At 37.9% G+C, this 15387-nt stretch overlaps 2 protein-coding genes across 3 annotated transcripts; one reads left to right on the top strand and one right to left on the bottom strand.

The window, feature by feature from the left end:
• Positions 1–742: 742 nt before the first annotated feature.
• LOC139378490 (uncharacterized) lies at positions 743–4630 on the bottom strand. Its single transcript, XM_071120700.1, has 2 exons — positions 4613–4630; positions 743–1990 (listed from the first exon to the last, which is right to left on the bottom strand). The coding sequence occupies exons 1-2, from the start codon at positions 4628–4630 to the stop codon at positions 743–745; spliced, it is 1266 nt and encodes a 421-aa protein (XP_070976801.1).
• Positions 4631–4704: 74 nt separating this feature from the next.
• Positions 4705–9960, top strand: LOC139375564 (troponin I, cardiac muscle-like). 2 transcript variants are annotated; one of them, XM_071117380.1, is made up of 6 exons: positions 4705–4752; positions 5346–5477; positions 6100–6189; positions 6557–6727; positions 7036–7126; positions 7481–9960. In XM_071117380.1, exons 2-5 carry the CDS (start codon positions 5373–5375, stop codon positions 7120–7122), a joined length of 453 nt encoding a protein of 150 aa, XP_070973481.1. In that variant the 5' UTR covers positions 4705–4752; positions 5346–5372; the 3' UTR covers positions 7123–7126; positions 7481–9960. The 2 variants fall into 2 exon arrangements, with proteins under 2 accessions (XP_070973481.1, XP_070973480.1); XM_071117379.1 differs by lacking the exon at positions 6100–6189 and having other exon boundaries at positions 4716–4752; positions 7481–7715.
• The last annotated feature ends 5427 nt before the right edge of the window (positions 9961–15387 follow it).

Raw genomic sequence — 15387 nt, 5'->3', positions numbered from 1 at the left:
CTGTGACCAGGGATTGTGTGTGCTCAGTCCTGGCTCTTCTTACAGCTGTTTCTGTACTGTTCACTGACAGCCAGCTAAGAGCTCTGTCCCAAATGGCATCCTATTCCCTACATAGTGCACACCATTTATTTATTTTTTACCAGCGCCCATAGTGAACTATGTAGGGAAGAAGGAGCTATTTGGGATGTAGACAAAGCTCTAGTCAGATCAGCTTACATAACACTATGGCAGATTGACTAGCCTGGTCCTAGATCTGTTTGTGCTGAGTTGCCAACTCCTATGTCTGCTATGGCCGTAAAAGTTAGCAAGACGGCACAAACAGATCTGGGACCAGGCTAAAGATTGACACCTGCCCTCTAGCTGCTATTTGGATCCATTACATAGATCAGGGCAACCCTGTTCCTGGAACTCTGAAGGTACTGCAGGATTCTGTTCCAACTAGGCACCACACCTGACCAACTGAGCTAATTGATCAGTTCAGCGATTGCCTAAATTTAACACACCTGGTCTTTCAGGTCGGGTACAATTTAAAAAAAAACACGAAGTGTCTGCGACGCTCCAGGACCAAGGGTCGCCTACCTCTGCTAGATGAGGGTGTACTAGTATATGAGCACTGAACGTTGTATCGAATCAAATGCACACTCCAATCTAGTTCAGACAGACACCATCATGGTGTTTGTTTATTTTTGATCCCAAATTGTTTAATGTAAAAATAGATGTTTACAGTAGTGCTTTGTTCCAGCTAGAAAGGAAGAGTGGCGTTGGTGATCTTTATAACAGTGCTGATCTTTATAACAGGGGCGTTGGTGATCTTTATAACAGTGGGGGTGCTGATCTTTATAACAGTAGCGGTGCTGATCTTTATAAGAGTGCTGATCTTTGTAACAGTGCTGATCTTTATAACAGTAGCGGTGCTGATCTTTATAAGAGTGCTGATCTTTGTAACAGTGCTGATCTTTGTAACAGTGGCGGTGGTGATCTTTGTAACAGTGGCGTTGGTGATCTTTATAACAGGGGCGTTGGTGATCTTTGTAACAGTGGCGTTGGTGATCTTTGTAACAGTGGCGTTGGTGATCTTTATAACAGGGGCGTTGGTGATCTTTGTAACAGTGGCGTTGGTGATCTTTGTAACAGTGGCGTTGGTGATCTTTATAACAGGGGCGTTGGTGATCTTTATAACAGTGGCGTTGGTGATCTTTGTAACAGTGGCGTTGGTGATCTTTATAACAGGGGCGTTGGTGATCTTTATAACAGGGGCGTTGGTGATCTTTATAACAGTGGGGGTGGTGATCGTTATAACAGGGGCGTTGGTGATCTTTATAACAGTGGGGGTGGTGATCTTTATAACAGTGGGGGTGGTGATCTTTATAACAGGGGGTTTGGTGATCTTTATAACAGTGGGGGTGGTGATCTTTATAACAGTGGGGGTGGTGATCTTTATAACAGTGGGGGTGGTGATCTTTATAACATAGGGGGTGGTGATCTTTATAACAGTGGGGGTGGTGATCTTTATAACAGTGGGGGTGGTGATCTTTATAACAGGGGGTTTGGTGATCTTTATAACAGTGGGGGTGGTGATCTTTATAACAGTGGGGGTGGTGATCTTTATAACAGTGGCGTTGGTGATCTTTATAACAGGGGGTTTGGTGATCTTTATAACAGTGGGGGTGGTGATCTTTATAACAGTGGGGGTGGTGATCTTTATAACAGGGGGTTTGGTGATCTTTATAACAGTGGCGTTGGTGATCTTTGTAACAGTGGCGTTGGTGATCTTTATAACAGTGGCGTTGGTGATCTTTGTAACAGGGGCGTTGGTGATCTTTGTAACAGTGGCGTTGGTGATCTTTATAACAGTGGAGTTGGTGATCTTTATAACAGGGGCGTTGGTGATCTTTATAACAGTGGCGTTGGTGATCTTTATAACAGTGGCGTTGGTGATCTTTATAACAGGGGCGTTGGTGATCTTTATAACAGTGTTTGGTGTGCAGCTCTATGTATTTCACATAAGGATTACCTGTGTTGAAAGACATTTCCGTTTTAATTGTATTCTATTACACTGCATCTCTGTTTACAGTATGATACAAGCCAATCATCCCTGTGTGAAGCACTCATGACCCTGAGCAATGATTTCTAGCTGGACCTTGTGTCTAAGAATCTATTTTGCTAGAGAAACTGGCATCAGATGATGGTTCCATGTTTATGGTCTTACAGCAGGTGGTCTTAGATATCAGACTGTTCTGCCAGTTTGTTAGAATTATTTATTATTCAGAAGTAGTTTCATGGTACTGTGTGTGTGTGTGTGTGTGTGTGTGTGTGTGTGTGTGTGTGTGTGTGTGTGTGTGTGTGTGTGTGTGTGTGTGTGTGTGTGTGTGTGTGTGTGTGTGTGTGTGTGTGTGTGTGTGTGTGTAACGTGCGTAACTGCGTGTGTAACTGAGTGTGTAACTCAGCTCACGTGTGTGAACTGTTTACAGCTTTTATATGTACATCATCTGGGAACGGATGTATACTAGGTTGGGGAACAAAGAGCGATGCATTCTATTAAATGTTAAATGTCAGGACTAGGAGAGGCGTTGCAGGGGGTCTATTTTAGTGAGCCATTCACACGAGGCTTTCAATCCATAAATCTATCATCTCAAATCATAAAATACTTTTTCCTCTCCTCTGTCCTCTGACACTCCTCTCACTCTCTCTGATTGTCCTCACCTTGAAGGTAAGTTTGATACAATAATCAAGTAATAGAAATACGCAAAATTAAATGGGTATTGTGTAAAGTTATGTATTTGAATTTGGAAGAAAAAATGTAAGTAAATCAGATTTACATTCAAACTTAACGATAAAACGTCTGACATTACAAGATACAGTGGAAGAATGGAGCCCAGCCGTAGCTCCTGCATAGTAACGTTGAGACAGAAGTGTATTTGCCTGGGTGTGTTTCAGGCCCTCTCTCTACACTGTACAAATGTGCTGAGGCCGGTGGACTAGCCTTTGTTTTAATGCCGGGGACTAGTGAAGATTGCATATCATTGTGACCAGCTGTGACACGGATACTGCTGCTGCTGTTCGTATTTACGTCATGGAATCTGTGTTATGCCACTACTTTTGTTGTATGTGTGTCTTAGTCAGAGCTATCGTCCGATTGTGTGTGACTTATTTTGCCCCTCTCTGGGCCAACACCATGAATGACTGACTGATTTTATTTTTTACCTTTATTTAACTAGGCAAGTCAGTTAAGAACAAATTATTATTTACAATGACGGCTTACTGGGGAACAGTGGGTTAACTGCCTTGTTCAGCGGCAGAACGGCTGATTTTTACCTTGTCTGCTTTCGGTTACTGGCCCAATGCTCTAACCACTAGGCTACCTGTCGCCCCAAAGAGAAAAACATGTAACCTGAAGCTTATACACACCCCAATTGCCAAAAGCCTGATGGCAGGTTACAACCACTTCACAGCTTGAATCCTCTTTAGTGGTCAAGAATCTGTGGTCAAAGGCCATTCTCCCTCTACTAGTTTACCTTGACTTGAGCACACCGTCAGTCATTGACAGGCTTAGCTTCATAGGCTGCATATTTTGCATGTAGGTTTCATTATACTGCCATGCTATGGTACAGAACCTGTAATTCTCATGTCTCATTCTATCTACACACTTAGAAAAAGTGGTGCTATCTAGAACCTAAAACATTTCTTCAGCTGTCCCCATAGGATAACTCCTTGAAGAACCCTTTTTGGTCACAGGTAGAACACTTTTGGGTTCGATGTAGAACCCTTTCCACAGAGGGTTCTACATGAAACCCAAAAGGGTTCTTTCTACCTGGAACCAAAAAGGGTTCTCCTATGGGGACAGCCAAATAACCCTTTTTAAACAGTTTTTTCTAAGAGTGTATGGTAAGGAAAATAGCAGATAATGTTTGTTTTCATCCAAATATTTCAACAAGATTTTTTCACTGTCAGCCCTGTATTGTAAGGTTCTCTCTGCTATATTTCAACACAAGCCGCCATGTTCAACAGGGAAGCTGAAAGGAGAGTCACATTAAATCTGTTTCCTACCAGAGACAGAAAGAAACAGAAGAAAGAGAGAGATGGGAAAACAGCTAGATCATCCTCAGTGTCCTGCCAAAACCTCTTTCCTGTCAGGTCTTCTATCGACAGGCCTTCTATTGCCAGTCCTTTGACTGGCATAACCAAGGCCACAGCTGCTACTTGATGTCTATCTGGGTCAAAGGAAAGCACGGGAGAAATGTGCTACACAAATATAGCCAGACAGGAGCTCTCACACAACCTTAGCCCTTGATAACAAAGGGAAGTATTATCCCATGGTGTGAGCACACTGACATTTTGTCCCCATCAAGTCCTATGAGACAACCAGGCCTAACTGTAATCATTTAATGATCTGTGGGAGATTACTGTATCAGCATAAATGTTCCATAAAGTTTGTAACGCTTGTTTGAATTGGTTCCTCAGGTAACCTGACCGACAGTAGCCATGTCTGAAGGGTGAGTAGTGACTTTAACCTCTCTTGATCCAAAGCTTCAAAATATATGTCATGTACAGTCAATTAACTGCTCTTGTCTTATTGTTGTTTTACCAATGGTGGAAAAAGACCGGTGAGTACCTTGTCCTTTATCCACATCAACACATCTAAAGCAGTTGCTTATAAACAGAGGTCACTGGTGTATATTGTCTATAGTGAATTTTTTTTGTCTCTTTCAGAAAAAGCCAAAGTATTCGGCAACACGCCGTCTGCTCCTAAAGGTAGGTTTCACTCTCAGGCCTTGCTGTGTTGATGACGGTAGTAGGTCGATGACAGAATTCACAGAAACAAGGAGGCCTTAGTTATCTGCATGTGCCCCTACAATATGGATATACATTGAATCCTGAGTGTTAAAGACTCCAGGTCTTCAGACATGGACCTGCCCTTTGAATCCCTAGGTTGTCCCTTTATTTCAACTTCCTGGCTGCTTATTGGTCCTTCGAGCCGGATATGGACAACCAATATTTGGGGTCAACTGCTAATTTAGAATGGGAACAACTGCTCAGTTATAAAACAGTGGAAATGGTTCTACATGGAATCAAAAATGGTTCTACCTGAAACCAAAAAGGAACAGCCAAAGTACTATTTAAGGTTCTAGATAGAACCTTTTTTTCTGAGAGTGCAGCTACACCTTTTATTGAAAATGGATTCTAATACATGATAAGCAGTGTTAACTTCAATTGAAAAGAGATGTTTAGCTGTTTACCAAATGCCACATTAAAAGTGATTAACTGTTGGTGTAAAACACAAATCTGTGTCATTCTTTGAGAAGGAAAATTGTCAGGGGTTAACTGCTGCTGTTGTCCTTCCTCAGACCAAACTGCTGAAAAAGGCAGGGATAATGCTGGTGGCTGAGTTTGCGGACAAGAAACGTGAAAGAGAGAGTGCTCTGAATGAGAGAGCCCCACCCCTCAAACTGTCTGGCCTGTCTGTGCAGGAGCTACAGGTAGGCCTTAATATATCTATAATACTTAATGTATCTATAATACTTAATATATCTATAATACTTCATGTATCTATAATACTTAATATATCTATAATACTTAATATATCTATAATACTTCATGTATCTATAATACTTCATGTATCTATAATACTTAATATATCTATAATACTTCATGTATCTATAATACTTCATGTATCTATAATACTTCATGTATCTATAATACTTAATATATCTATAATACTTAATTTATCTATAATACTTCATGTATCTATAATACTTCATGTATCTATAATACTTAATATATCTATAATACTTAATTTATCTATAATACTTAATTTACCTATAATTCTCAATATATCTATAATACACCATATATACTATAAAATATATTCCAGTATATCCATCCAAATTAGGAGGTGGTTAAATAGGCAGAGAATCCTCCATAAAAATATTTTACTCAACAAATCTGCTAATATAGAATTTATAGAATTGTCTATACACTATAAGTTCTTTCTTTTGCAATTGAATGGCTAAATATTTTAAATAATCTGTCACTTCAATAATATCGTTATCTGTAATGTGTTGTTGGTTGTCTTTTCTACATGATATCATATTTTCGCAGGACCTTTGTAAAGACCTACACAAAAAGATTGATATCGTAGATGAGGCACGATATGACATGGAAATCAAAGTGGGGAAAAATGATTTAGAGGTATGCTATGTTCTCTGTTATTGTGTTTGATATATTCACCCAACCATAAACCTGTCCACAATGATGGCTCATCTTCTAGAATGTATTTTACAGTAATTCAATTATTACATTCCTAGCTATATTAAATAAAAAGTGGTGAGAGTGTACACCCTTGTCTTGTGCCTCCATGAGAAGGAGAGTATTCCTAATAATTAACAGCAATAGCAATTGACTGATTGGACACGTGCTAGATAAACTAAGATTGGACTTTATTAATCCCTTTAAGGGAGATCTGATCTGATTGCACCGGCCATACAAACAACACCAATTAATACGCAACAAAAATATCAGACACTAAAAAGCAGCACATCATCAACCCTGTCCACAGATTAAGTCGCTGACCCAGAAGGTCGATGAGATTAAGGGGTCGAAGAAGCCTACTCTGAAGAGGGTGAAAAAGTCTGCCGCCGACGCCTTGTCGGGAGCCGTGGCCGACACTGGCAAAATGAAGGCTGACTTCACATCCGGCCTCAAGAAAGTCAAGAAGGAAGAGGAGAAGGTTTGTTTGTTTTAAGACAACAATGAGGTCTATGGTTGTCCCAAATAGCACCCTATTCCCTATATAGTGCTCACTGGTAAAAAGTAGTGCACTATATAGGGAATAGGGGTCAAAAGTAGTGCTCTATATAGGGAATAGGGGTCAAAAGTAGTGCACTATATAGGGAATTGGGGGCAAAAGTAGTGCACTATATATGGAGTAGGGTGCCATTTGGGATGCAACCATAATCTTCCAAGGGTCCATGAAAAACAGAAATCTGATAGTATTTTTCGAATCAAACCTAATAATATGATATCTGGTCTCCTCAGAAAGAAGAGGTGACTGACTGGCGTAAGAATGTGGATGCCATGTCTGGCATGGAGGGCAGAAAGAAGCTGTTTGATGCTGGAAAATAAGCAGGTATTGATTATGATTAGCAACATTAGCTAAATGACACTTTAGGACATGTGTCAAACTAATTCCCCGGAGGGCCGAGTGTCTGCGGGTTTTCACTCTTCCCTTGTACTTGACTGAATTACTGAATTAAGGTCACTAATTAGTAAATAGCTCCCCTTACCTGGTTGCCTAGGTCTTAATTGAAAGGAAAAACTCGCAGACACTAGGTCCTCCATGGAATGAGTTTGACAGCCCTGCTTTAGGACAATGGAAAGTGTCTTTTGCACTTATGATATATTGTCAAGGAGTGCTTAAATACTAACCTTCTTCATTTAATTCTTATTCTCATCTCTAATCTCGATTCTAATATTATTGCAGGGTCATGTTGTACCACCATTAAGAGAGAAGTATGCCAAGACTGTAAGAACCCACAAAGAAGAGAGAGAGGAGGTCAGTTCTAGATGAGATGTGAATTTCATGTTGTGATATGAAATGAATTTTATAAAGAATCATGTCAACCATGTCAATTTTACGTGTGTGTCCCCTGTTTAATGTGATATGAGAGTTTGCTAGTTCACAGGGAATATTGTTGATATTATATATTGTAGATATGTTATAGATAGTTGTGTTATAAATTATGTGTTGATAGAATCAGTTATTTATGATGTATTGGTAGTATCCCTTATGTAAAAACCACATGATTTCAAGTGGAAAATCACATGATTTCACATGTGAAATTTCCACGTTTTGCAGATGTAAAAGTGGTATGAACTACGTGGTTTTCGAACACTTCACATATGAGGATATTTCACATTAAATTTCACATGGATTTTCACGTGATCACATGATCTTTCACATGTGAACCAATGTGGTTTTGGAACACTTCACATGTGATTATATTTCACATGAAGTTTCACATGTGGATTCAAATGTTCACTTGTGTATATTTTTCACCTGAGATTTCACAGGTGATGATGCCCTGCATACAATAATTTGTCACAAAATAGTTGCAGTGTTTTCAACTTACATATTTGACACACATGATTATATTGTGCATGTTTATTTCAGTGGAGGGGAGGACGGCTCATAATAACAGCTAGAACCATGGAAACCATGTGTTTGATGTTGTTGATACCTTTCCACCTATTCTGCTACAGCCATTAACACGTGCCCATCCTCCCCAAGTATGGTACCACCAACTTCCTGTATGTTTATTTATACAGTAGTTATTATTCAACATGTCCTCACTTTCCTGCCATGCCACCATGTCTGTGTCAATGACTGATTTCACCTGTACCTACACGTTGGACTTTAAGTTAATCTTAGCTTTGAATAATACACTCAAGAAAATCTATTATATTTATCATAGTGATTCACCAACATCAGACAACTATACAGAAAACCCTCAAGTTGCTGAAATAAGTAAACTAAATCAATGATGAGAGAATAGTCAGATTAAATGATAACTAAAATCTTAGTTATGCAGGGATGTATTACAGGTAATGAATGTGTAGGGGGTTTCTGAGAATGGTACAGACTTTGTGGTGCAGCAGAAGGATCAGCGTAGCCCAATTCCCAGTTGGGGTCATATTGAAAAGTCTACTAAGTGATCATGTAAAATGTAATAATTTTTCTATTGGTGAAAGATTTTTGCACTATTTCAGCTGAGCAGCGTACCATTTACCTTAACCCCCACTAACTACCATTTCATTACTTCCCTAACAAACAAAACATGTGAAAGGTGCAGTTTCACATGTGAAACCATGTATGTTACATTTAGAGTTCATAATTTAACACCAACTTTTCACATGTGACGAGAATAACATTTTGTGAAATTTGCAGATTCACATGTGAAATTTGCAGTTCCACATATGAAAAACTTTCACATGTGAAAATTAAATTCAGCATTTTAATGTGAAAAACTTTCACATGTGGAATTGCATTTTCAATGTGAAAATCGAATTTGTCACGGTATTCATCGTTGACTTCTATTTTAGGATAATATGATGATTTCACTTGCCCGAGGTCATTCATTATCCACCTACAAAACATTCTCAGTCCACTCCTTATACGTGTATGTGGAATAAGTACAAACTAAGTGTACGGTCATGTGGTTCACTAGCCTGTTCCGGTTCTGTATAGCAGAATGTATAGCCAACCCTTCTATTGTTGTCATGACATATGAGGCAAGCTGCATTGCATTAAACCTCTATCTTACTTTACATTAGTCTTTCCCATCCCTGGTCCTCCAGTACCCCCAACAGTACACATGTTTATTGGGACCCTGGACAAGCACCCCTGATTCAACTGATGTGTCACAACAACTGACTGTCACAACAACAATGTGTTGGGGGTACTGGAGGACCTGCATATGTGGAATTGCAAGTTCACATGTAAGAAACATTCACATGTGAACATTGAATTTGCAGTTTTACATGTGAAAAACGTTCAAATGTTATCACAGGTGTAGTGTCATGGCATCACATGTTGAAATTTGCATCCTCATGTTGTCACATTTATTTAACTTGAGATCATGTTTTCACATGTGAAATTCATGTGTTTTTCTGTAAGGGATTGTAGTTCTGTAGGTGGATGGATAACTGTCAATATCATCTGAATAGATATTTCAGGTCAGAGCCAGGAATGTGATGATATTAACAGTATCTGTACAGTATCTGAAAAGTTGTATATTTTCAGTTGATTTAGCAAAATAAAAAAAGACGATCGCTACTGAGAGAGTGAAGCCAGGTTATTTTGATGTACAGACTTGGTGTAGCCTACATACATTTAATTTGACTGAATATACAGACTTGCTGTAGGCTACATTACATTTGACTGAATGTACAGACTTGCTGTAGGCTACATTACATTTGACTGAATGTACAGACTTGCTGTAGGCTACATTCAATTTGACTGAATGTACAGAATTTGTGTACACACTGCTACATTTGACTGAATGGTTTAAAAGTGATTTATTTATTTGATATGAATGTAAATGCCACTCCACTATTTAATAAATAGAGCTTGATAGTTTTGCAGTCTGGTGTCTCACTTTTTCTTACTGTGGAAAGATGGCTGCTGCGGGTGTTTGACAAGTTCCAGAACAACATCCTCTCATCCCATCTAGGGCAGAACACTGGAGTGTAGTAGGGGACCTGTCATTGGGTACTGGGGGAGTTCTACACTCATGATATAGTGTTTCGATGTTATATCCTGGTTCGTCAGGACAGTGGGTTTATTTGAGTTGTCCACTCACAGGAGGCCATGACATTTGACTGAGGTCATAAAGTAGTTATCATGTTGTCTAGTTATCCTATTGTCTAGTTATCCTATTGTCTAGTTACCCTATTGTCTAGTTATCCTATTGTCTAGTTATCATATTGTCTAGTTATCATATTGTCTAGTTATCATATTGTCTAGTTACCCTATTGTCTAGTTATCATATTGTCTAGTTATCATATTGTCTAGTTATCATATTGTCTAGTTATCCTATTGTCTAGTTATCATATTGTCTAGTTATCATATTGTCTAGTTATCCTATTGTCCATTTATCCCACTGTCTGGTTATCCTATTGTCTAGTTATCCCATTGTCTAGTTATCCTATTGTCTGGTTATCCTATTGTCTAGTTATTCTGGTGTCTAGTTATCCTATTGTCTAGTTATCCTAGTGTCTAGTTATCACATTGCCTAGTTATCATGTTGTCGACCAGTGAATAGCTCGCTCTTCCAGGTTTTCTTCCTGCATAGAAAAAGGTAAGTTTGTTTAACATCCGATGTGGCATGGGAGCATGCTCTGAGATCAGATATCATCATATGAAGTTAATTATGTATCATTATGTACATGCAGGTTCATATTTCTTATACTATATTTAATATTAAAAATTAAATATTGAATATCAATATATATTTTAATATGTCATATTCACAATTGACTAATGTCTACCATTGTTATGTAGACACATTCTGGACAAGAAAGATATATATATATTTTTTAAAATCTTTAGATCTTTCTGAAATAGGGCAGATGTACAGTATGCCTCTCAAAAATATATTTCAAGTCAATTTCTTTGAACAATCTATAGTATTCAGGTATGGCCTGGTGCTAATTGAAAGGCTAAGTGCCTGCGTTTTAGCATACCATGAGTTGAATAGTTCACATCTTTAGCTTCAGCTGCATGGGCATCACTCAACCAGAGGCTTGATATAGGAGAAATACATAGGGGTTTGAAGCTGAAACCGTATTCTATTCTACGTGCAGATGCCTTTGGCAATTAGTCCAAAAATATAGCCATGAGTTGAGGCTACAGACTAATTGATCTGATTCTTAGGTTCAGATATGTGCATACTGTAATTTGTCTTCAATGCAAGGAAAATGTTAGTTATTTTAATCTAATTAAATCTAATCTAAATTGTGGGCGTTTGGCAGTTTTTCAGGAAACAAAAGGATACTCCATCATGTCTAAGGCCTATGATTTGTATGTGTTTTTAAAGGATATTTTTATTGCACACAACCTGTTTTATCATTAACTCATTGTTTATTTCTCCATTGTTCTCTTCGATCATGTTCTTCACAGACCGGGGCAAAAATCAATTATATCAACCTATCATTTCATAATTTTGTTACGCATAATTGCTGAAAAAAACCCATTGTTTTATGGTAAAATTATGTACATTAACTTGTCAGTGAAGTCGTGTTAGGTATGTTTAAAAAAAAACGATTATACAGTATGGAGAAAATAAGAAAATAGGAGATAACGAGAATCCTAATTATAACAGACAGTAAACAAAAAAAAAGAGGTAAACATGACATATAGGGATAATTCAAAGAATTCTTAATTAACCTCTATGTTCACGTAGAAAAAGCCGAAGATCGCTGCATCCCGCTGACTGGCTCTAAAGCTATTTTTTCCCCAATGCTGAGTGGTGCAGCGGTCTAAGGCACTGCATCTCAGTGCTAGAGGCGTCACTACAGACCCTGGTTTGATTCCAGGCTGTATCACAACCGGCCATGATTGGGAGTCCCATAAAGCGGCGCACAATTGGCCCAGCGTCGTCCGGCTTAGGGTTTGGACGAGGTAGACCGTCATTGTAAATGAGAATTTGTTCTTAACTGACTTGCCTAGTTAAATAAATACTTTTAAAAATCCCAACAGCTATACAAGACACAAACACATTCAAAGAGATCTCAGGAGGCCTAGGAAATCAATTATATTTGTGATAACATGTCTTTATTTGATAGGAGATACTTAGTGGCATAAGTCATGCATTGTTATATTATAATTATTAAAATTCCTCCTGTTATTTCAGACCAAACTGCTGAAAAAGGCAGGAGTGATGCTGGTAGCAGAGAAAAAGAAGAAGAGGCTCTGAATGAAAGAGTTCCTCCTCTTAAGTTTTCTGATTTGGCTCTGGTTGACCTAAAGGTATGTCCCAGGGGTCATAGGACAATGGTCATAGGTCACAGGGGTTGATTGACTTGGCTAGGGTTTGTTATTTATATACCTAATATACTTTATTATGCTATATTTGCCAAAGATTGAGAATCTGAATGTGAAGATAGTTGAGCTGAAGGGTAAAAAGAGACCTACTCTGAAGAGGGTGAGAGTATCAGCTGAAGCCATGATGGAGGCCCTGCTGCCAGCCAATAACTACAATAATCAAATAAGAACTGTCTTATAAATTAGGGATATTTTAAATGATGACACCTATATAGATAGTTAGCTAGCTACTGAAACAGATTGTCGTGTTGCTATGTTTTTGGGGAATAACACTGCTTGCATCCATCCATCAGCCAGCTAGCTTTTCTTATGACCAGCACTGTCCAGAACTTGGGGAAACGCCTGCGCTCGTACGGCAGCGGCATCTACGTGAGACAAAACTTTACCGGCATCATAGCATCCGAATCGGTGAATCGTTGTGACATGAAATACGAGTGATGGTGTAATAACTACATATAAAATGAATGAATGTGTTAAATTATTAGGTGACGTGCAGTCATATTTAGGTCCTGATTGGTCAACAAGCTCATTTGGCGCGTCAAAGTGTTACTTGACGTGTATCTTTATTGACACGCAAAGACCCGAACGGTGTTTCATACTGTTCTTGTCTATTTACATTCTGAATTATGTAATGTTTCATGTCTTGTGTGGACACCAGGAAGAGGAGATGCTGCTTTTGCAAATTACTCACAAATTACTCACTTACTTACTAATTACTTTGCTTCTTCTGGGTATTATAAAGTATTTTACTCTAGAGAGTACCTCAGCGATAAGCTAGCGGGTCATTGTATCCACATTCAGTCTCTCTTTATACTTCAAGGTCTCCTCAGAGAACAGTCAGTCCGCCATTATGGTTTTTTTTAACAACGTTTGTAAATCAAAGAAGACATGAGACACATATTAGGATTATTTGACCTTTCCAAACATAGTGACGGTCACAGGGTCAGTGTTGCTATTGTTCAACGATGTGTTTCAAAGAGGCCTGCCTGGCCACAGGCCCGAGAGGACGCCATTCCATCACTCACATACCCGTAGAGACAGGCTGCGTAATAAAGACTTTTATCAGGGATGTTGTGATTGACAATAGACACGTGGGGTTGTGTACCAGGAGTTTAGTTTAGTGTTGTGTGGGGCCAGGAGTCTATCCCGACCGTGTGACCTGACCAGGTAAAACTACGGATCGCATTCAATGGACCTCTTTTAAGAAGATCTACCCAAAAATAGTATTGAACCACTGAATAAAGTGGTCCAATACCACAGTATATTTGCTGACTACTATGCTGACAGGATACTCATTTTCATTAGGCGCCACCTACTGTAACTGATAGGCTGTTTCACAGAGACATGATAAATATACAGGACATCAGAGACATTATAAATATACAGGACATCAAAAACATGATAAATATACAGGACATCAGAGACATGATAAATATACAGGACATGAAAGACATTATAAATATACAGGACATCAAAGACATTATAAATATACAGGACATGAAAGACATGATAAATATACAGGACATCAAAGACATTATAAATATACAGGATATCAAAGACATTATAAATATACAGGACATCAGAGACATGATAAATATACAGGACATGAAAGACATTATAAATATACAGGACATCAGAGACATTATAAATATACAGGACATCAAAGACATTATAAATATACAGGACATCAAAGACATTATAAATATACAGGACATCAGAGACATGATAAATATACAGGACATGAAAGACATTATAAATATACAGGACATCAAAGACATTATAAATATACAGGACATCAGAGACATGATAAATATACAGGACATCAGAGACATGATAAATATACAGGACATGAAAGACATTATAAATATACAGGATGTCAAAGACATGATAAATATACAAGATATAGACATGGTAATATACAGGATATCAAAGACATGATAAATATACAGGATATCAAAGACATGATACATGTACAGGACATCAGAGAAATTATAAATATACAGGATATCAAAGACCTGATACATGTGGAGGATATCAAAGACATGATAAATGTGGAGGATATCAAAGACATGATAAATATACAGGATATCAAAGACCTGATAAATGTAGAGGATATCAAAGACATGATAAATATACAGGACATCAGAGACATGATAAATATACAGGACATGAAAGACATTATAAATATACAGGACATCAAAGACATTATAAATATACAGGACATGAAAGACATGATAAATATACAGGACATCAAAGACATTATAAATATACAGGATATCAAAGACATTATAAATATACAGGACATCAGAGACATGATAAATATACAGGACATGAAAGACATTATAAATATACAGGACATCAGAGACATTATAAATATACAGGACATCAAAGACATTATAAATATACAGGACATCAAAGACATTATAAATATACAGGACATCAGAGACATGATAAATATACAGGACATGAAAGACATTATAAATATACAGGACATCAAAGACATTATAAATATACAGGACATCAGAGACATGATAAATATACAGGACATCAGAGACATGATAAATATACAGGACATGAAAGACATTATAAATATACAGGATGTCAAAGACATGATAAATATACAAGATATAGACATGGTAATATACAGGATATCAAAGACATGATAAATATACAGGATATCAAAGACATGATACATGTACAGGACATCAGAGAAATGATAAATATACAGGATATCAAAGACCTGATACATGTGGAGGATATCAAAGACATGATAAATGTGGAGGATA

Source organism: Oncorhynchus clarkii, chromosome 2, assembly GCF_045791955.1.
Source record: "Oncorhynchus clarkii lewisi isolate Uvic-CL-2024 chromosome 2, UVic_Ocla_1.0, whole genome shotgun sequence".
NCBI lineage: Eukaryota > Metazoa > Chordata > Actinopteri > Salmoniformes > Salmonidae > Oncorhynchus > Oncorhynchus clarkii.
The sequence above is the reverse complement of the archived record's forward strand: the minus strand, read 5'-3'. Positions and strand labels throughout refer to the sequence as shown.

What these genes read in the sequence shown, in the direction of transcription:
- LOC139375564 (XM_071117380.1), top strand. Translation starts at nt 5,373, where the DNA reads ATGCTGGTGGCTGAGTTTGCGGACAAGAAACGTGAAAGAGAGAGTGCT. An exon ending in TGTCTGTGCAGGAGCTACAG is followed by an intron (nt 5,478 to 6,099) that starts GTAGGCCTTAAT and finishes ATATTTTCGCAG; the next exon opens with GACCTTTGTAAAGACCTACA. An exon ending in TGGGGAAAAATGATTTAGAG is followed by an intron (nt 6,190 to 6,556) that starts GTATGCTATGTT and finishes CCCTGTCCACAG; the next exon opens with ATTAAGTCGCTGACCCAGAA.